This window comes from Neodiprion lecontei, chromosome 4, assembly GCF_021901455.1.
Source record: "Neodiprion lecontei isolate iyNeoLeco1 chromosome 4, iyNeoLeco1.1, whole genome shotgun sequence".
NCBI lineage: Eukaryota > Metazoa > Arthropoda > Insecta > Hymenoptera > Diprionidae > Neodiprion > Neodiprion lecontei.
Window position 1 is genome coordinate 40,399,999 of NC_060263.1, and position 22,131 is coordinate 40,422,129.

Consider the following 22,131-nt stretch of genomic DNA (forward strand, 5'->3'; position numbering starts at 1 on the left):
CTTCTTGAAAACTTTCTCTCACGTTAAATGACACGGAACTAATAATTTTACCCCCAAACAGTCGTTTTCAACTTTCAATTCAAATACAAGTGTATACTCACTTTCTTTGATCACTTGGTCCACCGGGCGTACCACGAGTTTCAGCGACTCTTGCGCTGTAACAGTTTTTTTGTTTTCTTATTAAGCTTGCAACGAATGCAATGGAAAGTAAATTATAAAAGAGGTACAGGAGAAGAGAGAGAAGCCTTAGCCACCTATATTAATGTTGCAAAAGACACTCTGAAATAAAGAAGTCTTTCATCTCCAGATTCATTGGTAAAGCAGTTTTCATCTACAGCTTTAGTTTGATTCACCGGGGAGGATTTTTTATTCGATTATATTTCTTCATGCCGATCGTTATCATTATATTATTGTTACTATTAATATCGTCGCTATTACAATCGGTTTAATTGCTCAAGCTATATCAGATGAAGGTAGCGAGTTTAAATAAAACAGAATAAAAGTTGTCTTTAAAAATAATCATTCCGATGAAAGTGTTACGGTGTATATTCGGATTAGGCGACATCATTCTCAAACGCATTCTATAAGTGAAGAGAAAAAAAAAAAAAAAAAATCTATTTGTGGCTGCATCAGTTAAAAAGTCTCATTCATATAATTCAGCTAGTAAATAATCACAAGTTATTAGGTGTCGATTGCGTAGATTAGGTAATGTGTGATTATATGCGGTAAAAGTTCGATTAACGCTCGCAGTTGAAGGATGAATAATTAGTCTGTTCGTTCGTTCAAAAATTTAGTACGCAAGGGGAAAAAAAAAAATGATGAGTGCAGCAGGCGTGGTTCGCTGCAGCAGTCGGAAACCTCGTAGCGATTATTCGCGTTGCGCCCTCGCCGTTTGGCAAGCGTGCAAGAATAACTCAAGCAAACTGAAACGGGCCCGTTTTTTTATCTCGACTCACGGAAGGGAGGGTAAGTGGGTCGGGGGCAGTCTAACTCGTCCGAGTTGTCCAGCGGACAGTCGCGTCGTCCGTTGCACCGTTGACTCAGGGCGATGCAGGGCCCGTTTTCGCACCGCCACTGCCAAGGCTGACAGGCCGTCTGGTTGCAATCAAGCTCGTCCGAGTTGTCCAGCGGACAGTCGGGCCATCCGTCGCACCGCTGGTTGATCGAGATGCAGGGACCATTTTCGCACCGCCATTCGCTTTCCGAGCAACTCTTCTCGAAAGGAGCTTCGAAGGGCGTTTCATTTACAAGGGGAAATTTTCAAGGATCTTTTCGTCTCGTCTCGTCATTTTTCGAGACCGTCCAATAGTCAAATTGACCATCCGAGGCCTAGCATCCATTCACCCGTTTCATTCACCGGTCCAATCATCAACCAATCATCTACTTTCTGCCAATTGCCTGCTTAATAACGCTTGTATAATTCTAAGCTTACCGCAGTTTTCCTCGTCGGAATTGTCGCCACAGTCGTCGTATCCGTTACATCTCAATCCTTCGCTCACGCAGGCCCGATTTCTGCACTGGAATTCGCCCCGGCTGCAACCTGGGAATATTAAAAACCGGGGGTTTAGCGGTGGCTGAAACGATCGCGGCTGCTACGTGACGAATCAATCGTCACGACGGTAATGTTGACAGAACACAGAGATCCAAAATCTAATTACGATCCATGTATAAATATTCTTTATGCGATATACATACATGTACTAGTTATAAAATATGTAACGATCTAACATTTACGATAAGTGGATAATGTAGGGATGATAATAAACATGTCGTTACGTCATCGCCCGCGACCTTTTTCTTTGGACGCACGCCAGTCTCTGACAAAGAAGTGAAAATTTTATAGCTGTTGTATTTTTACAAATTGTGAGAAAATTTATATTAATTAACAATAGCTACGTTCGCAAAGATTAACGTAGTGTAAGGTGTAGGCGGTGCGTATGAGGGCGGGTAAATTTGCCGATAACGGGGAAAAAACTGCAATTTTGCGAAAAAGAGAAATGGTTCGATTTCAATTTTCTTCTTTCTTTTTTCTGTGGCATCATTTATGAAATATGAACTTAAGGTAAGAACTTTCAACAAATGATATTTATACATTACTCTACAAACATCTAGTTAATTCTCGTTCACGTTAACTGGATCCAATCACGATATCGTCAATTAATTTTACTGCGACAAAGATCGCCACTCAAATAAAATCGGATGATGTTTTGGCCAACGGTGGAAACGAATGTTCAGGGATCAATTTATCGTGAACGATCGGAGGAATTTGTGAAAGGTACGTTCCAAAAAATCATTGGGGAGAAAACTAGCTCGAGAGTGAGATGCAAAGTTTGACAAAGACTCAAGGTGTTGGTTGAATTTTTTCATACCGCAGCGAGGTTCGCTCGTTCGCCATGAAATACCGATGTGTCATAAAATTGTAGTTCCGCGTTTGTAACTTTGGCAGTGACGAGCGGATCTCGCTATTCTTTCATCAAATGATTTAGGGGAAAATAGTCTAGCTACGATGTATAGAACAGTGTATTAACGCATTTTACATATTGACTACGAATGTAACGGCGATACTGCAGGCAGAGATGCACTATCGATCAAACCGTCGAATGACCAGCCAATTAACCGACCAATTAATTAACGTTAATCGATCAATCAGTGATAAATTGGTACGTCGCATTGGTTTAGTTACCCTGAAATACAATGTATACGAGGTGCACGGTTTATCGTTGGTTCGTTGGCTGAAGTTTTTAATCGTCTAATCATGTAAAATTGCATTGCATATTAAAGTCGATCAACTGGCTACTGAAAGTCAAGCGTATAATACCTTACAAACCTAAACATAAAACTTGTATCTATATACAATGTATTCGACAGCTAACACCGACTGATATTGTGACAGGTAACGAGCTCTGTTCGTAAATTTGGCACTCTAGCTCGGCTCAAAACTCACCCACCGTTGCTCACCTTCATTCGTCCTTCATCTCGAATTAATTTTTTTTTCCCTGGGTGAACTTCTCGGCACGTAAATTTGCGTCTAATACGTGAATTTTTCGATGTCTGATCTTTTTCGGTCAATTTGTTACTTCGGAAGTTGAGGTCCAAGCAGAAGGCATTTTATTTCCGCTTGATAAAATTCAGTCATTATATATGCAAGTGTAAAATTTTTAACCTCAAATTCGAGCCAAATATAAATGGAACTCGTGTAATTCACGGATTGAAAATAATGTCCACTCCTGTAAAATGCTAGGATTGGTTTTCATTTGAATAAAATCTTGATTCAGAAATGCGCTTGGGTGAGGTTGAGTTGAACCGGAATGCCGCGTTTTAATTGTATGTGTAGGTGTAAGTGCCTTGGGCCGTATTCGAAAATTTTATTACTTGCGTTACAGGGAAACGGCATCATCGATAGAGCTCAATGTTTTTGGGTTGGGTAATACACTTGTGTCCATTTTTCGCGTCACATAATCTCGCTAATCGAAAAGCGAAACGAGTGTATACATAATAGAAATTTCAATGGATTTATTTAACAGTCTATTCTGTGGACTGGTGAAAAATCCCCCAAATAAGATGAAAATAATTGCTGCTAAAATCTGACGTAGGTTTCAGACGGAAGCTGGAATATTTGAGTTCTCAGGGATCACTTACGATGAAGCGATTTCGCAATTATGTTTGAAAATCAATATCGAAAGTTTAAAAGTAATGATAATCAAGTTCACGAGTTTGGAACAGCCGAAAATCAATTTCGAGGTTAGGTTACCTCGGCTGAAATGGTGGCGTAGATTGCGAAGATACTGCCTAACCTAAAAACGTATCAATTGTGTCGAAGTTCCAGTGCAACGCGAGTTATGAAATCTTCGAATCAAGCCCCTTGGCGGTGATGGGTAATTGAAAGAATGAATAAATGATCGGAGTCTGACTATGGAACGAGCCTGCCTGACCGAAGCAGTATTGTTCGTCGGTAAAATCACGACAGTCGTAGAAATGGTCGCAGTGGTGAGCCGCGGGGATGCAAGCACCGTCATCGCAAACAAAGTCACCCGCGGCACAACTCCTCGAAGATACGGGAACGGTCGCTAATGTCGTTCTCTCTGGCGGCCTCTCAGCAGAAGAGGTCTTATCCAAAGCTTCTACACCTAGAAGTAACCCAATCTGAACCATAGTGTTATCCGTTCCTCGTTCTCGTTTCCGATCGTTCCCCCACATTCCCGTTTCAACGACAATTTGTCTTATAATCCATCGCGATCTTTTATGGAAAAACTGATCGAGACTATTTTACGTTCTTACCGAATTACGATGTATTTAACGAAAGACTCTGATTACTTCTTATTGTATTCTGATTACCTCCACGTAATACTAACGCTATTTCAAAAGTTGTTCAGAAAATTTTGAAGCCGAAAAATAGTAATTTTTTTGGAATTTCTCTGACAAATTTTACAATGATGTTTTTTTTTCTAATTGGAACTCTGAAAAAATTTGGTAAAAATCTGGTAAAAATCTGTTGTGAAATCTCTTGGAAAACCGTGAAAGGGTTCGGAACCACATGAAATTTGGGGATATAAATTGGAATAAAATCAGAGATGATCACAGTTGAGATGGAAGTTTTGTCAGAATTCTCAGACGCGAGATGAAACGAGAAAGAAAAGCGTCGTTCAAATACATACGACAACAATTTGCGACATTTCCAACACCGTGGTTATCTCCGGCTGGTTGTTGACAGTGTTCGGGATACTTTCAAGATTCTATAGGTAATCAAATGTAACGCTTCTATAAGGTGTTCGTCTGTTTTATATTGATCTCTTGCTCTTGCCCATCTATGAATACTTCAACGCAGACGTGCGGTGCTGACTAACAGGGAACTGTTTCGTATGCCCTTAGAATGAGGATTTGAACATTAATGTCTGTACGCTGTTTGAACTGCGAATAAAAATCGCTCGTGTCCGGATTCGAAAGTAGCCTGCAGGCATGGTAAGGAAATTGGAAAAATTGATGGCGAGTTACAACTTTAAAGCACAGCGTCTGTTCCAGCTTAAGTAACACGTTAAATCCACGTTTCCAAGGCATTGTTCGACAACATCCCTTGTACAAATCTATGGGACAAGTGTTTCGTGAACGCGACAGATTAGGAGGTGAACTTACATGATCGAATGTGTAAAAAATTCCGAAAACGGCCTGCCAAAATTGTCAAACTCACCCTGTGTCGGACAGTTAAGTTCGTCGCTGGCGTCCCTGCAGTCGGTAACGCTGTCACAGAAGGCGGTTCTCGGAACGCACTCTCCACTGCCGCACTGGAATTCATCTTGCGTACAAGAAGGTGGACTCGGTGGTCGAGTCGGTCTCAAAGTGTCCTCTGCGCAAAGTCGAAAAAACCGATTAGATTTTCAATTGCGGTAGCGACTTTCTGCTGTTTCGCTACGTAGCTGTACATATATACATCGGACCCAGGGTGGCTGATAACCAACTTACATTGAACTGAACTGATTGTAAGGCAGTTATCGCAAATCATATTGAGATATATAACGGCTTGCTTGGGAGTAGTTAATAAAGCCACCCTGAGGTGATTTCACCGGGAAATCGCTCCTCTACGTGAGCTTATCGAGTCTCTACGAGTGATGTGAAAAACGGTTTGGGAAATCTTACGGCAGTTAATCTCGTCACTTCCGTCGTGACAGTCCGTGTGCCCGTCGCATCGGAATTTCTGATAAATGCAGTTTCCGTTTGCACACGGCCACTTGCCGGCAGGGCAGGCTAGAATTCAGAGAATCTGATGAGGTCTCCAAATCATACCGAAACCCTATTTAGCATGAGGTTTGTCAAGAAAGATCAGCGAGGAAATAAACTCAGGCGACACGTACGAGTAAAGGCGTCGCGTCAAAACGTGCACGGCTAATCTGTCTCTGCATGAATTTGAACCAGAAATCGTTACTTGTTCTTTTACATTTGGACACACGTGCGTCATGCGATGCGAGATTTTACGCGTACGTGTCGTTAATTATCTCATGCAATTCCATTTGCGGTAATGGACGTAGATATTCACACGATATAAACAGACGTTTTTATGAGAAAAGGGGTATATGTACAGAAATTTATATAATAACAATAATATTATGCAACGTTACATCAAACGATTGATGTACAGGTGCATAGGTATGTATATACCTACAATTATAATATATACACACTCAGCTGTAAGTAAAAATAAGTAAATACCAAGATGTAATATTTATATATACATATATATACCTATACGTATAAAAGACGTAGAAAAAACGGTCAAAAAATATGTTAGTAATAAACAGGCAACCTGTGCTGAAAGAGTAAAATAGACGAAAACGATTAAGGCCAAAGTTTTGAGTGCAATTTTGCCGAATGAAGATGATTTCGAACGCTAATATTTCCACCTCAGCAACGATAGAAAAAAGCGCTCTGTTATTCATCTTAATTCAGTTTTCAGTTTAATGTTATCAATCATCTTCAAACTCATTCGTTTTGCAGGTTATATAATTAATAAGAACTCGCTTCAGTCAAGTTAATGATCGTGAAAACTTTAAAGTTCACGTTATACAAGAAGCATTCCTCAACAGTAAGTACATAATCTATGATACGCCTCTGGAGTATCGACGCAGATACGGAACTGGGGTTAGACGATATCGATACACGCGGTTTAGTAAACGATGCAAAAGTTCGGCCGAACAATACGGACGAGAAAACGTTAGAGTGTCAGCTAAGAGAGCGATAGGTGTAATTGTGTAGTGAAACACAAAACATACTGGCGGCAGAGTAAATTACAGCAAGTAAAGGGAGGCGACTCTTAAGGTTTGTATGTACATTGCAAGAGCCAGAAGACTGATTGCGAGGTAAAAATGCGAGCCAAACAACTGCAGGCAAAAGAAGCTAGATTTTCAATTTCAACAATTATCATACGGCAGTTCTTCTCGTCGGATCCGTCGGGACAATCCGGTTCGCCGTCGCAAAACTTAGGCCCATCCAGACATACGCCGTTGTCGCATTTGAACGTTCCCGCCGGACAGTCGAATACTACAATTGACAACCAATTTAGTTTGAGCCGCCTAATCGTCGACCGACAAATATTGCTCCGTTATTCCTATCCCTGCCCTTCCATCTCGGATTACGACTAGGACCACAGACATGCTATGTTACACAGAATTACGCGAGTATCTTTAAGAATATTTGCTGAATACCAACGGTGTTGAAACATTCAAGATCGGTCATCGTTAGTTGTTGGCAAATCTGTTTGAGGATCGAATGTTGAGAGGATTTTGGAGTAAGCAAGTCGTATTTCACAATATCTTTGCCTCTCGTTCGTGAACAATGAAATCGTTCGTAAGTTTTCGGACATCGTATGAGGTTGCAATTTTGCTTGAGCGGTTTTTTAGAGAAGTTCGAAATATCAATGGAAGCGTTTTCGGTACATGCTAGTGGTTGACTGTCAGGTTAACATGTTACTGCGTAGCTGAAATACATCTTTTTTGCGTTTTCCACCAATTTTTCGAGCTAACCGAAGACCAATAATTTCCAAAATTGCTTTAAGCGATTCTACCCCTCAGGAGAACAAAAAAGTGTGAAGAACTGAGCTATCTCTGATATCCGAGACATGTTTATCAGTAAAAATCTTTTGTTATATTTTCTCTAAAAGAGAAAATCCTCGAGAGATGAAGGAGTTTGATTTCCAAACTCTGAAATATCACTCAGGGACAAGTAGGTGTAACCGAAACCGTGTTGTTCCGACAGTCACCGTAGACCATTCTGAACGGTAAACAGCGAGTGAAGCAAAACTGTAGTCTACAAGATTATTGGGTAATTGGATCACCGGATCGTTAACATGTGTAACTGGATTACACGCGATTGAAAGAAGTTAGCCAAGAAAGTATAGGTAATTAAGTACAAAGTGGAATTCAGAAATCTATACCCGTACATACATGTTTAACACAAGGGACAAAACTATCGGAAAATCCTGTATTTTGTGCAAAAGACTCTTACAATGACCGCGTCAAAAGGGACATAAACATCCGGCACAGCTCCAATCCATTGTAAAAGAAAAGGGTACTTGGTGTAGATATAAAGGTACGTAACATCAATCATTAGCAGAGTTTGAAAAATAGACGAATGCAAGAAAATACAGACTGATCGTAACAGGGTATAGAATGGGTGTAATGAACGTGCGTGTATAGTGGTAAGGGGGTTCGTTTTTAAAAAAGAGGGCAGACACTGTTGGACTCTGATTCGCACTTGGAACGCTCATGGGCTCATAGTAACGAAGCTGCGGAAATCAAGACAGTCACATGGCGGCACGAACACGGCAGGGCAGGGAAAGACGAAGCAAGCACGTTTAGCACTAGTTACCGCAGTCCAGCTCATCGGAGCCATCGACGCACTGGGTAACACCGTCGCACCTTCCGTTCTCCGGTATGCATTCCGAGCTTCCACACTTCCATTGGTCCAGTGAGCAGATCCCTTTGCGCACAAACACAGACAAAGCTCACACAAAGCTCGGTTTTACTAGGCGCCCCTGGCACCGGGGAAAATCACGGGAGTGATGGGAGAGTCGGAGCAACAGGTGGAAGTCTGGCATACGTAAAAGGAACACGCGACTCCATTACGGTGGAAAAAACTTTTTTGCTACTTTTGAACAAATGTTTAGAAAACTTGGACGTTTTATTCGTAGACTAGATGATTATATCTGAGTTTATCCTGATTCCTAGAAACCGGAGAATTCGAACGGTTTTGGAAACTTGATAAGAAGCTCTACAGAAATTTTTCGTTCGGTATTTGTTGAAATACCAAAATTAAAACGTTTCTGGAAACTAAGAATGAATATTCATTTAGATAACATGGAAAAGAAAAAAAAAAACGCAAAATAAATCGAACAACGACGTTCAATTGGTAACATTTTTTTTTCCAAGCTCTTCACGACAGTTCAATCAAGAATTTTCCCATCAGATTTGTTACCGATATATTTTGTGGGTTGGGAACGAAGAACGAAAGCTCAGGGATGGGAGATGGGAGCTTGAAGCTCTTACCGCAGTTATATTCATCTGAGCCATCGTAGCAGTCAGGAAGATTATCGCACTCCCTACGAGCTAAGATGCACTGGCCATTCCTGCAGCGAAATTCGGTCTTCGGGTCGCATTCTCGTACTCCGATATCTGAGAATTCGAACCAGAAAATACTGACAAATACTCCCCGTTTTCGATGTTAATTAGGCGTTTAATCCTACCGGCCGTTATCGCATTATCCCGAGGTCTATATGCATTCTGAAATTTCTCCCTTACGTATTTGTGAAACTAGAGTCAATAGGGTAGATAGATGGTCTGTTTTTGGGCTAGGTAGTATTTTCATGTACTAAGGATATCTCTTCGGAGAAAGTTACATAACCTCGAAATTTTTTCAGATACTTTAAAGACTATAATCGATATACGATCATTATTTTTTCACCACCGAAATAGGTTTTCAAATATGGATCAGCTTTTCTAATCGATCCATAACAAAATCTTCCAAGGTTGTCACTTGCAATTTGTCATCCTGAGGATGTTTCATCACGTTGTATTTCAGTCAACACTTTATTCTGTGGACGTTTTTCCATCGTGATGAGTGTGTAACATGTTTCATTGTCAGTTAGCTGCGCTTTGAAAGAAACCAAGAATACATTTTGAGGTTGTGTTAAATCTACCGAAAAGGATGACGTAAGCGTACAAGATACTAACTTATCCAAAAACATTGAACTTTATCTGTTTTACCGCCGTTTTATTGTGACGTTTCGGACACAAGCCCGGAATAAGACTTCTGGGACCCGAGAGCTCGAATACCAAGGACGAACGGACGAGCTGAGAAGGCGAGTCGCTGTCTGGGCTTTCGAGTCCATTTTCTGATACAACAGTAATATATTCAGCACTGATGAATTCTAAAGTGATAGACAACGACGCACCATCACCGCAGTTCGGTATATTTGATCATGGGGGAAACAGGAATATTCAGATTTTGACATCGAATACGTTGGGACTTGTTCAAGCGCTTTAGACACATAAAGCACAATTAGGCTGACGACAGTCATCGTAAAGGTAATTGGAGGTAAAACAAACCTTGGGAGAGGGGGGAAGGATAATTTCAGCTTATACGAATACCGCACGAGTTAGCGTGACACAATGAACTATCTTCACAAACTGAAAACTTGTGTTAACGATTTACATACTTGAGTAATAAATTCTGATCGGAAATTAGCAAAATTACTTATATCATTGCTGTCGACGATAAACGAGAACACCCATCTTTAGCCGACATTTTTCGTCGTGCAACGAATTATCGTAACAAAATTTCAATGTGAAAATATTTCGGTTCAAAGTCACCACGTGTAAGTAATCGCACGGAAAAAAAATGTTGTAGATTTTACATGTCATGTGGTGAATGTACGAACAGCACTTTTTTGGAGTTAAATCTACAGCAACTGTGGAAAGATTTACAAATCCGATGATAAGAGTTAGAAAACCAATAGTAAGGGTTAGTAATTTAACTCCAAAGAAATGCTATTCGTGTATTCACCACAAAAGATGAAAAATCTACATTACAGTTCTTTCCGTGCGTGTTTCACGAGTGCGAAAATCTGAATATGGGTATTCTCCTTGTTTGATAATCGTCGCTGATGTACATAATTTGGAAGTCTGTAAAATTTCCCCTCTAGAAATTCTTCATGGAAGAATCCATCAATGTGCGTTGTAAAAATGATTTCATGGGCGAGTGTTCGAAATGCTGTTAGGCGGTAACTGGGAACTCGTTAAGTTAGCACAATGACACAATTAGTATATGTAAAGCAACGAGACACAAAAAGCATACTAGTCGTTTCGGTTTCGCCCTCAGGGACGAAGTTCCTCTCTGTAGTTCGGTCCAACCCTCCACTTCCGGGACGTTTTCCGGTCCCGATTCCAGTCCCGTTTTCGCTCTTCAGGGGGCAGCCCTCCTCGTCGCTGCGGTCTGAGCAGTCGTTAGTCGAATCGCACCTGTACGCAGCGCTGATGCATTTACCATCCTTGACGCATCTGAACTCCGAATCGGTGCATGGTCTCACTGCGTTGACGGATTTTGCGGAAATACGAATAAAGCGAAAGCACGTACAAACATTTATAATGTTACATGGTCATATGGTTGTATGGTTGTATGGTCATTAGTTACGTGTACTGGACAGGTTGTTAAATCTCGTTTGAGAAACAAATATATAGCGAGTGCAAATTTCCGTGAGGAATGAAGCCAAGCTGAACACGAAATGAAGAGGGAAGAGGAGAAGGACGAGGAGGAAGACGACTTGGAGTAGAGGAAAAGTCAGAGTAAAATTGACCGAATGCTCGAAGTGGCCGTGACGTTGAGGAAATCTTTCCACTTCCATCCAGCTTCGAGCTTTCGTTTGAATCACAGACAGAATGTAGATAGTAACTAAAATGACGGTTACTGACTGAAAAATATCAGGCACATATGTGTGGAGGACGTAGGCAGATAGGCCTACATGCCTAGGCGGAAAATGCGGGGGCAGAGAAACGTTCCCAGCTTGAACGTGCGAAATCAAACTACAAGAGGCAGGCTATCGATTGCTTGGAATCTGATTTAATTGCGTGCACATTACCTCGTCATCTAATCGAATCAGGTAAGAAGAGGTATAAATTTTTGCAGGACAAGTGACTTGAGTGATGTAAAAGTGTGGCTTGCACAAAGAAAGGAGGAGACAAGTATCCGTATACTTGCCATAGCTAAAGTAGAATAAATTATTTAAAATGGCACACACATTCGTACACCTAATACACATTATGAATACACAAGTTTTTTAAATTAGTATAATAGGTATGATATATGCGTCGACAGGGTGTCGAGAAAAATGTGTACCTAAATAGTTACTGCAAGGCGTGTGAGAAAACGTGTTGCGAGTTTATTCGAGGACTCAGAAATCAAGATCCTTAAGCATGATTTCATAAAGTATGTGCATTACACATAAACGGATACGTAAACTTCAGTTGAGTAGATGCAAATTGAAGGTTTACGGGCATATTTACATATCATATTTAGATGAACAATTTATTTACGCTGTATATTAATTGAATTATTTATAACAATTATCGCTGGCAAGTTACATTACATCAACACAGCACAAGGTGGTCAATTTCAAACTGATTCGAGAATTCATGCCAATATGGTATCGTATGAACGAAATAAGGGGGGAAAAAACTGGTGTACCGTCAATTTTTGTTCTTTTGCAGAACAATTGTATTTTGTTTGATGCCCTTATGCTGCGTAGATTTTTTTTACGGCTCTCTCAATTTTTTAAGGTCTCGATTGATGGTTTTATGTTTAAATTTTATTTCTTAACGAACATTATTCGTCACGCAGTATTTGTCGAGTGATCAAATAGCCTTAAGCTTTTTCCAAGATCAAACGTGGGCGTGACCGACCTCGAGGCGATGAACTCATTCACGATGCATGCGTTTCAATTTGCACACACCACAATTACATCAGGTTTTATTTATGGCTCTACCGGAGTATGATGCGTAGGTGTAAACATATTTATATGTAATAAGTGGTTTACAATCAGATTTATAATAAACGAGTGCCAATCGGGATCGTATCGCATATAGAAGAACGAGTAAATGGTTAAGTGGGTGAATATATACACAGATGCGGGATAATAAGTGTTTTAGAATTGTAAAAAATGAGGGCGTCGTTTTGTATTACAAAGAATCCAGCTTCGCAATTATTGTTCGTCCTTCGACTTGAATCACAACATGCTCAATCACAGGATCTGCAATTTCAGTTTGTTCTTATTTGGTTTTCCTTGATGCTGGATTCTTTTCGGCAAGCATCTACTGCGAGGTAACGCATTTATGTACATAAACATAATAATACAAAATTCACAAGACGTGCGTAACTGACTCGGTGAATACTTGATAGAACGATGCAGATAAACATTCAAGAAATTGCTCAAAGGTAGAAGGCTGAGAAAATCAGGTGCGATACTTTGGGACACGAAACGTTGTCTGTACCTGAATCGATTTTATTTCAGCTAAGACGGGAACGTTGCAGCAAGTAGCAATTTCTTCTCACCATTTATTCGGATTTGTGTTAATGGTGTACAAAAAGCTCCGTGTTATTTTTCACCGTGTGTAAACAAGTAGATGCGTAAAGCGGTGCGACAGAAAGAGAATGGTGAACAGATTAGTGTAACGGAGAAACACGCCAAGGAAGGCTATCTATCCGGTCGTCTTACTTCCGTTTTGTTAGAAAAAATGAAACAAGTTCATCCACAGTCCAATCGTCAGTTGAGAACCTTGCGATCCTGCGTGAGGTAGAAAATCGTGGCGCAGACATCGCTGGCGAGCAGGAGTTGGTTGAAAGTAGCATGTAGCAATTGGCGGTATGCAGGCAGTGAGGTTAATTATGCGTGAAAAGGGTTCATAGCATAGCTGAAAAATTTTAAGGACGTATGTATACCGCAGTGAAGCTCGTCTTCGGCCCGCGGGCAGTCGTCGATGCCGTTGCAAACCGAGCTTTTCGGGACACAAGAGCCATCTCCGCAGGTGAAATCCATCGAGGGACAGTCAGCCCAACCTACAGGTTCGTCGGTAAGCCGGGACAACCAGGAAAACCAAAAACCAGATGGGAAAATAATGAAAAACAAAAGAACCAGCATAATTTTCCCGCTTCTAATTGTACAAGCGCTCGAACAAACATATTTTCATTGTTTCTTGCTCATTGTCAGTGAGAAATGATTGTTCGAGTCACACAGACAGGGCACAGTGAAAGAGACGACGACGACGGCGTTCGTTCAGCTGCACACCAAGCGAGGCTTTCTATTATAAAGGCGTGTTCGGTATGTGGATCAGACATACACAGAATGTCGCTAGTTTTGTCTGCCGGTATACACAAGGAGATCACACAGAAAGCAGCTTGGGTTATCGACAGGCGCACAAAAACCGTTCGAATTTCATTCAAATGATTTTTACTACCCGCTCAGAGATCAACAGCGCGATTTTAGCTACCTCTAGTACTTGAAGCGCTAGTCGTTACGCTGATATCTGATAATCGTATTAAAGAGAACTGTACAATTATATCCCAAGAGATGCTGATCCACCTCAGATACAATTGTCCGCTCACTTTACTGGTACAGCTTACGTGCAAGTACAGCTATGTACAATGAACGACGCATGTTTACATGTTTTATTACTTGGTGAAATGTTTGATGGACAAAAAGGAATGTGTCAGGCGTGGTGAAATAAGAAGAGATTCCAATTCCGATGGATCTGCGAAGTGAAGCTATCATCATATGGCGCAAAAATTCAGTGCTCTTTTCTACTAACTCATGGACAAAACTGGTCGTGATATCTTGTAATTAATGGACTACAACTGATTTGCCACAACGACTTGTCAGAGATGACACAATGTTGGATGAGAATTGAATATCGTAGTCCAATCGAATTGGGAAACTCTTCAGATACATATGTACAGCGTAATGAGGTGATGCTTACGACATGATGCGTGAGATGAATGATTACGTACATACATGGAAATGTCACATGACAATGAGATGTAAAGATAACCCATTGGCGGGACGTCACAAACACGTTTTCAAGGATCTATGAGAAAACCATAAAAAGTATGGGACGTCACATTTTCCCGAAAAATGTCCAATAGATGTGATCCATAAACTTCCTTCGAACGACGACATTGATCAACTACGATTGAAAATATCGGCGTTTTGCCAGAATAACTAAATACACAGATCTTGTTCGCGAATTTCCCACAAGCTTTTCAACTGTACAGCAAGCCTGGACATTTGCACCTCCTTATACAATTCGCAAGGTCTACCTTGAGTCAATTTTTCTGCGTTCTTGCACCGATAGCTGTTCCTGGCGCAGTCATTTCGGTCCGGCCAGCCTCCTCGAAAATTTACTGTCTCATTTTTGTCGTTCCGGCTTGACTCGTCTAACCCTCTTAATTTGTCCTCCAAGTCCACATTCTGTTTTATCAATATCTGCGACCACCGGTTCGCAGTTTGACTATGGTGCAAGTTCAGTTCTCTCTGCTGCTCCAAGAGTATTTGCTCCTTCTCCTCTTCAAGCCTTCTTATCTGCTGCTGACGACGCATCCACCGTTGACACAACTTGAAGTCCCTTGGATAATTATGACAGTTTACATTTCTCGAGAAATATGGTCTTCGTCGGAATATTTTGGTATTCGGCCTTGAGAACGATATGTTGTAGGCAAAGTAATTTTCTTTTGGACGTTTCGTCGTTGTGGTTCTTTGGTCAAGTGTCGCGACATGTTTAGCAGAGGTACTTATCGGACGATTTTCATGTCCCGTAAGAATTTTTTGTGAGCTATAGTGCATGTTCGACATGGTCACTTGTTCAGCGGAGCTTCCTTCAGTTTTGTGAGTGGTTATTGCCTTCTCAGTTGAATTATCAGAGGGGAATTCTGTCGTGCTTAAGATCTCTGTTGAAGCATTATTAACGAGTTCAAGTTGTCGGTTCTCGTCCTTAACCTCGGGTTTCGTGGTACCCGTTGTACTCCATAGTTCTTGAGAAATTTCACCTGCCTTTTCAGCATTTGGATCCTCAACGACTCTGTTATTCGGTTTCTCAAACGATGAATTGTCCTCCGAATCACCATAATCCGTTGTGGTTTTCTGTTCAGCAGTTAAAACACTGGAGGAATCGTCTTCTGTTGTTTTCGACTCGTCGCCATTTCCAAAAAGAAAAAAGCTGTTCCAAATCGATCTTTCCGTTGTGGTTTTGACCGATTTTCCTTCCTTCGATGTCGAGCGCAGTTCGGTAATAGTTTGACGTTTACTCACTTCTGTGGTAGACTGAAAGTTCCCACTTTTACTCGTTGTCACCTCATCGTAGCCACTATTCGCGCCACTCCCATCGTAGTCTTCCTTATAATCAGTGTTCTTCATCTCCTTGTTGAAGTATTCGCAGTCAGCTTCGTCTGATTTGTCCATACAGTCGAATACCCCGTTGCAAACTAACGTGTCGTTGATACACATACCTTCAGCACAGTGGTGATAATTGTCCGAACACTTTTTCCCGTTGAGCCTATTCGTCATTGAAGTCTGGGTAGCAGCTTCAACCTGATCTTTCTTCAAACTAAACTCACCGTTGTCGACAAGGTTTTCGTGAGAGTCTTCACCGCTCGACAATTCGTTCTCTGATGTATCGGACTTTATGAACTCATGGTCAAAGTTGATAATTGAAGTTACAGCAGTTACACTGGTCGAAGGTAAGTCATTTCTCAAATCTGTGACATGGCCTTCATCTGGACTGGTCCAACCACTTCCGTAGTCACCTAAATCGTAATCACGATTCTTCATCACATTCAAGTAGTATTCACAAGACTCTTCATCTGTACCGTCCTCGCAGTCACGTTTTCCGTTACAAACGCGAGAGTATTTCACACATTTTCCTCCATCGCAGTAATGCTGACCATGGGGGCATGGTTCTTCTTCGGATGTTACGGCGGCAGAAGTCAAGGACGTTGTTTTGGTTGAGGTTGTTTCCGTTTTCGTTCGACAAATTTTTGGAACATTCTTTCCTGGTCTACGATTACATTTCCCGTTGCCTCTGATGCCTTTTCCTTTTATTGAAGCCCTTTTTTTATCATCCTCCGATACAATCAGCTCTCCGGATTCTGCACTTACTTTTTTCCTGCCACTTTTGTGAAATCCACGTGAGGCTTTTTTGGATCGATTATCAGAAATTTCTCTTTCGCTAGATGAAGCTAGCCAACGCTCCGAGCTGTTGTTTTCTGAAGAATCAACGAGCCCAGAATCAATCCCCGTTAAATTCTCTTCAGTCGTTTCATCCGAGATGGACGGTAGTGGATCCTGTGTCGTCGGCTTAATCGTAGTGCTGGTCAGCCCTTCTTCAGAAGTTTGCTCACTGCTACTTTCACCGGATTTTCCGTCGTACAGTTTCATCCAATACTTCTCACACTTGAACCTGCAAGTCCTGCGGTACATTTCCTCCAATGCCCCACGTTCGCGGATCGACTCGTGGCTCCGAAGATCTGCTTTACGGTCTTCACTCTTTTCCGTGGTGAAAGTAACGCTAGAAGCAGCACTGGTAGCAGTGGTACCTTTAACAATACCGGCGGGGAATTCCTCCAATATTTTGTATTTCTTCAGGTAAAAATTTGCCTTCGCACCGCGAGATACTCGTTTCTTATGCTTAGATTTCTTGCCACTTCTGATACCAGAATTAATTAGTTTCCGGCCGCTGTATTGTGGCAGATAGGAGAGACGTTGTGACCTGAGTATCCCATCGACCCAGAAGCAGCTCTGTTCGCTGGTTCGATTTCTTGCATTTTCCAAACAATCTATCACCTTTCGATTCCTGTTCATTTGAAGCTGCATTTCAAGGCTATCTTCATAATCTGTTCTGTCTTTTTTGCCAACCCAATTTCTCAGGCATTTTATCCGGCACTGCTTGACCCGTTCGTTGAACAATTTACGCTCCGCTGGGCGTAGCTTCGGTTTCTTCCTGAGCCTTCCCTTGGAAACAAATTGCACATATTCCCAATCATTGTCCAAGGAGGCTTGATTATCTGGCTTCGTTGTACTAGCCTTTCGATGGACGAAAATTTCATTCGAGTTAATGAATTCAACTTCTGAAGAACGATTATTGCTGCTAGATTGAGTTGGTAATGTTACTGTTGCTTCGGAACTGGTAAATACTTCATCGTCCACTTCATTCTTATCAGTTTCATTTTCATCGCTTCCGGTGTAACTTCCATCAGTCCACCAGGTTGAGTAAATCGGGGTAGTAATAATTGTAGTAGCAGTAGTTATTGTTGTTGTAGCAGGAGTTGTCGTTGTGGGAAAGCTGTCTATACTACTTTCAGTTGTGGTTTGATTTTGAGGGATATCTTTATGGATGACTTTATGACGATAAGACTTTGTACCGTTCATTCTGGACAGTATTATTGGAAAGATCGCGGTCAATTCTTCACGAATCGAGGAGTTGTGCAGCCGAGCTAAAGACTGCAACTGTTCAATCAATTTCGGCGAAGCGTACTTGTACGGATCTTTCGCGTTATAAAAGTTGACCCAAGAAGCATTGCCTGTGACGTGATGATCGATGAATGGCCGTGAATGCAGAAAATAATAAATAAAATTAAATGAAACGATGATCAACAATTGTTATCCTTTCCACTATATGTATGGTCATGAATGGCTTTTCTGTTCAGTATGGTAATTTGAAAGGGGATCTTTTTGACAGTCAAGCAGAAACCACCAACCCTCGGTAAAGATCTTACACCTCACACCAGAGGAGGAACTAACGATATAGAGAAAAGGAGGAATTTGCGATAATATGTTGTGCAGGAAGTGTAATATTGATTTCCTTCAAGAGTAGCGAACGCGGATTGTCCCGAGGGGTGGTGGTGGCACTACCTGCCCGTCGCGTGTGGGTCGCGGGGTGCGTGTTACGGGGTTTGGGGAAGTGTGGGTATGACGGATGAGTAATAGTTACCGCAGTCTTCGTCGGAGTTATCCGGGCAGTCCTTGTATCCGTTGCAGTGCAAGTCGTAAGCGATGCAAGTACCGTCCGAACAGCGAAACTCCGTGGCGGCACAACCTGCTCCACACACCATACTCGCACTCTTTATACGTCGGCCGAGTTGAGGGATGGTTTTATGGGTTTTGGTTAGACATACGGGTGTGATTTTGACTTTTGTTAATTATCACTATATTTCAGCTATGTGGGACGTTGGGAGGACTTGGGGTCCGTTACTGTTCTTTTTACTACAAACAGGTGTACAAGCCGTTATGTTAATCACAAACAGACGCGTGGCGTCCTCGAATTTCTATCATGGTTTGCGTTGATGTATGTACAGAAGCAGAAGCGGTATACATAATATGATATGGGGTTTTTGAGACGACAAAGCGCTTTTACTATAGCGAAGCTCATTCGTTTCACGAGATAGTTTGACACTATGGTGGGTTTGCGTAATGAAAGTGTGAATGATTGCGCGTGTCGGGGGAAGTTGATTAGTATTGTTGTAAAGTTTTTCGAACGCACGTTAAATACTTATTTAACATGTGACATGTTCGTTACCCCGCGTCCTGCAAACATCTCGTCACGAATTTGAAACATCGTTACGAGAATTCGATATTTAGCCGATGGATATTCAGGTTCCGGTCATCGCGAGGAAATGGAAAATTTAAACTCCGTTGAGCGAACCTGATGAAAGTTTTCAACGTGGTTATAGGGGGGGGGGGGGGGGGGGGGAATTCGCTAGCTCTGCGAAATGTTGCACTCAAAGTTTTCCATCGGCATACGCTCCTGCAGAAAATCGATCAATGTCGATGGAAAGTTTTTCCCATCCGCTTCGATCGGGTTTAGGTGCATGCTTATCAATACGACGACCGTACGCAACTGAGTATAAATCAATCATTCCGTTGCTACATCTTCTGGTCGATTTACTTCGTTGAAGAAGTCACTTGGAACGGTTGCATTGAGGGTGAATGTGAAAAGAGACTTCATGATGGTGATAAGAGAAATTATTTTTCTTCATTTTACGCTAGGTATTTTCAGTCTTTTCTTTATCATGCTTTTGCACTTACCGCATTGTTCCTCATCTTCGCCAGTAGAACATTCTATGATAGAATTACAACGCGCATTCAAACTCAAGCAGGTTCCATCGTTGCATCGGAACTCTTCTGAACTGCACACTTGACCTGCAAATACAAAAGAGGAAATGTTGTTACCTTCGTCGAATATAACATTTAAAGTTTCGTTGTCTTTGGTACTTGATTTGCTCTGTGTTCCGACAAGTTTTTTTTACCAGATGCTGTATATTGTAAGTCGATATTTGACGGACAAATGGCTTCCGATTTCAGAAAAATGCCTGAATCGGTCACACCCGCGAGAAATTCAGAACAATGTATGGTGACCATGAGAAATAAAATTGATCCAGTAATCTGTGGTATAATCAAGAAATTATAATCACAACTTGGAAATTATAAAATAATAAAATACCCTCGGATCCACAGTTGTCTTCGTCAGAACCATCGGCACAATCGCGGACACGGTCACAGACCTGAGTATCAATGATACATTCTCCATTGTGACACTCAAATTCGTCAGGCCTGCATCGTGCTAGAATCGCGAAAACGAAAAACAAGATAAATGAACAGAGTAAACGAAACAGGTGAAAATAAATGAGGAAATTCATAATTCAAATCATTGCACGGAATCTAATTCACCTTATAACAGTCAATATATGTATCTTAACCCACTACCAAAAACAATTCATTGAATTTAGTTCTTCGCAAAAGAATCTACCGCAAAACTTTGTTTGCATCAGCTTTCATTCATATTATTATCTTGAAAGACTGTATAATGAACACATACATCTCGTTCCTCACGACACTTAATACAGTTGGAATAGTCGCGGTACCTGGTTGGCAAAATTTAAAGTCAATCACATCACGTATAAGGAGTTGAACAAATTTTGAAAACGAGTCAAGGTTTCGGGAACGTTAAGGGTTATTCGACATGCTTGTTGCCAGGCGAATCAGTTCATCTCGATGGCTTTAGTACCAATAGAGTAGACCACTAATCTCACCAGAGAACTGAGGAATTATATTAGTTGAATGTTTGTTCTTAACGCTATCGTGCTTTTAGTCAACCGTACGTGCAGGTGGTGTACAGTTCATCTCGTCGGATCTGTCTTGGCAATCGTTGAAGCCGTCGCATCGTCGTATTTTCGGTACACAGTATCCATTATTGCACCTAAACTGGGCCTCGCTGCATGCTGCAATAGACGTGACAATATTTTCTGTATACGTAAAACTTCGATATTCACACAAGTGTCTGAGGGAGAAAGAGAGCGAGAGAGAGAGAAAGTGAGAGTGAGAAAGGTAGAGAGAACCCATAAAAAACGGCACGAGACGTGGACGAAACACGTATAACGACAAAGAGGAAAGTAGGCCAAATCAATTTAAACCAGAAGATCATTGCCGAGACTACAATAGACGTACGTTCTTATAGAAGAAACAGACAATCAGGTTACAGAAAAATAAACTTTTAAGAAGTACGAAGAATCGAGGAAAGTCTGTCATGACAGAGATCCAGTGATCGACTCTGAAGGGAATCAACATTATGAGCTGATCAAAGAGAGTTAACAAAGAAAGTTTGTATCCGAAGAAGAAAGACGAAGACACATTTAAGACACAGTCCAGACTCGAGGTGATGGAAGAGAGAAGATAACGAATCGACGAACGTAGCGTGACTTCAGCTTCAGAGGAAGCTGCTGAGCACGAGTGAAAGTCGTAGAGCACACGAAAAGCCGAAGCCCGATTGCGGAAGTGCAGGGCAAGGGTCTTCGTTCGAGGAGAGTGACTTACGACAGATTTGCTCATCGGACCGATCTTGACAGTCGGCGACTCCGTCGCACTTCTGGCTTATCAAAATACACTGGTTGTTATTACAAGTCCATTCCGACTGAGGATCGCAGGCCGTTCCTGGCGGTCGTTGAGTGAATCGTTGGTTCGAAATGGTCATTGAAGGAGATGCGGTCGTTGTGGAGGTTGGGCATGCGTGAGGAAAATCAAAACGTTAGCACTGCGTTACGTTGACTGTTTGCTCTCGTCTTTAGGACGAGGGCGGTGCAGAGTGGTTAAAGCTTATTAGTTGGTTGTTAGTAGCGATCGTGCATCGTGAGCTGTTATTCATCGTTCCAGCGGTGCAGCGTGCTGCTTGATTAGAGGCAATCCAAGTCCCAGCTATAACTACGATAAGATCTCCGGGAGGAATTTGACACGCATTTCAGAGGAGACAACGACACTTCTCCTCCCAACGGGAACATCTTTACTGCAGCATCCACGGTCAATTCTACGAATGTCACACCGTCTGCTGTTCTCCAGATCAGGCGACGCTGACGTCACGCGGTCCTTGGCTATCGGAAATGGATCGGTGTTGAGTCTACACGTGTTTCTGGCGCGTCACTTTCGGGACGAAAGCCGTCACAGATACGAAAGAATTAACGAACACCCCGGGAATACATCATTGGCTGTTTCGCTTCTCACTACACCCGTGGCACTGTTTTTTGTTCTGGATTTTTTCTCTTTTGCTTTTCGAACCG

The 22,131-nt window shown here is 41.7% G+C and overlaps 1 protein-coding gene across 29 annotated transcripts in view; it reads right to left on the reverse strand.

Moving 5' to 3' along the window:
* Positions 1 to 22,131, reverse strand: part of LOC107222358 (basement membrane-specific heparan sulfate proteoglycan core protein) — a 125,393-nt gene that overhangs the window by 23,292 nt on the left and 79,970 nt on the right. For 11 of the 29 annotated variants that reach the window (XM_046736079.1, XM_046736083.1, XM_046736078.1 and 8 more), the window contains 15 exons: positions 21,395 to 21,511; positions 20,683 to 20,802; positions 20,025 to 20,144; positions 19,610 to 19,723; positions 18,516 to 18,620; positions 13,477 to 13,593; positions 10,840 to 11,070; positions 9,033 to 9,158; positions 8,356 to 8,475; positions 6,916 to 7,029; positions 5,632 to 5,739; positions 5,186 to 5,341; positions 1,433 to 1,540; positions 957 to 1,226; positions 102 to 155 (listed from right to left, as the gene is read on the reverse strand). In XM_046736079.1, the coding sequence (XP_046592035.1) occupies positions 102 to 155; positions 957 to 1,226; positions 1,433 to 1,540; positions 5,186 to 5,341; positions 5,632 to 5,739; positions 6,916 to 7,029; positions 8,356 to 8,475; positions 9,033 to 9,158; positions 10,840 to 11,070; positions 13,477 to 13,593; positions 18,516 to 18,620; positions 19,610 to 19,723; positions 20,025 to 20,144; positions 20,683 to 20,802; positions 21,395 to 21,511 (1,980 nt within the window). The remainder of the gene's footprint in view (positions 1 to 101; positions 156 to 956; positions 1,227 to 1,432; positions 1,541 to 5,185; positions 5,342 to 5,631; positions 5,740 to 6,915; positions 7,030 to 8,355; positions 8,476 to 9,032; positions 9,159 to 10,839; positions 11,071 to 13,476; positions 13,594 to 18,515; positions 18,621 to 19,609; positions 19,724 to 20,024; positions 20,145 to 20,682; positions 20,803 to 21,394; positions 21,512 to 22,131) is intronic. The other 18 variants (XM_046736086.1, XM_046736085.1, XM_046736090.1 and 15 more) reach the window with 15 other exon arrangements.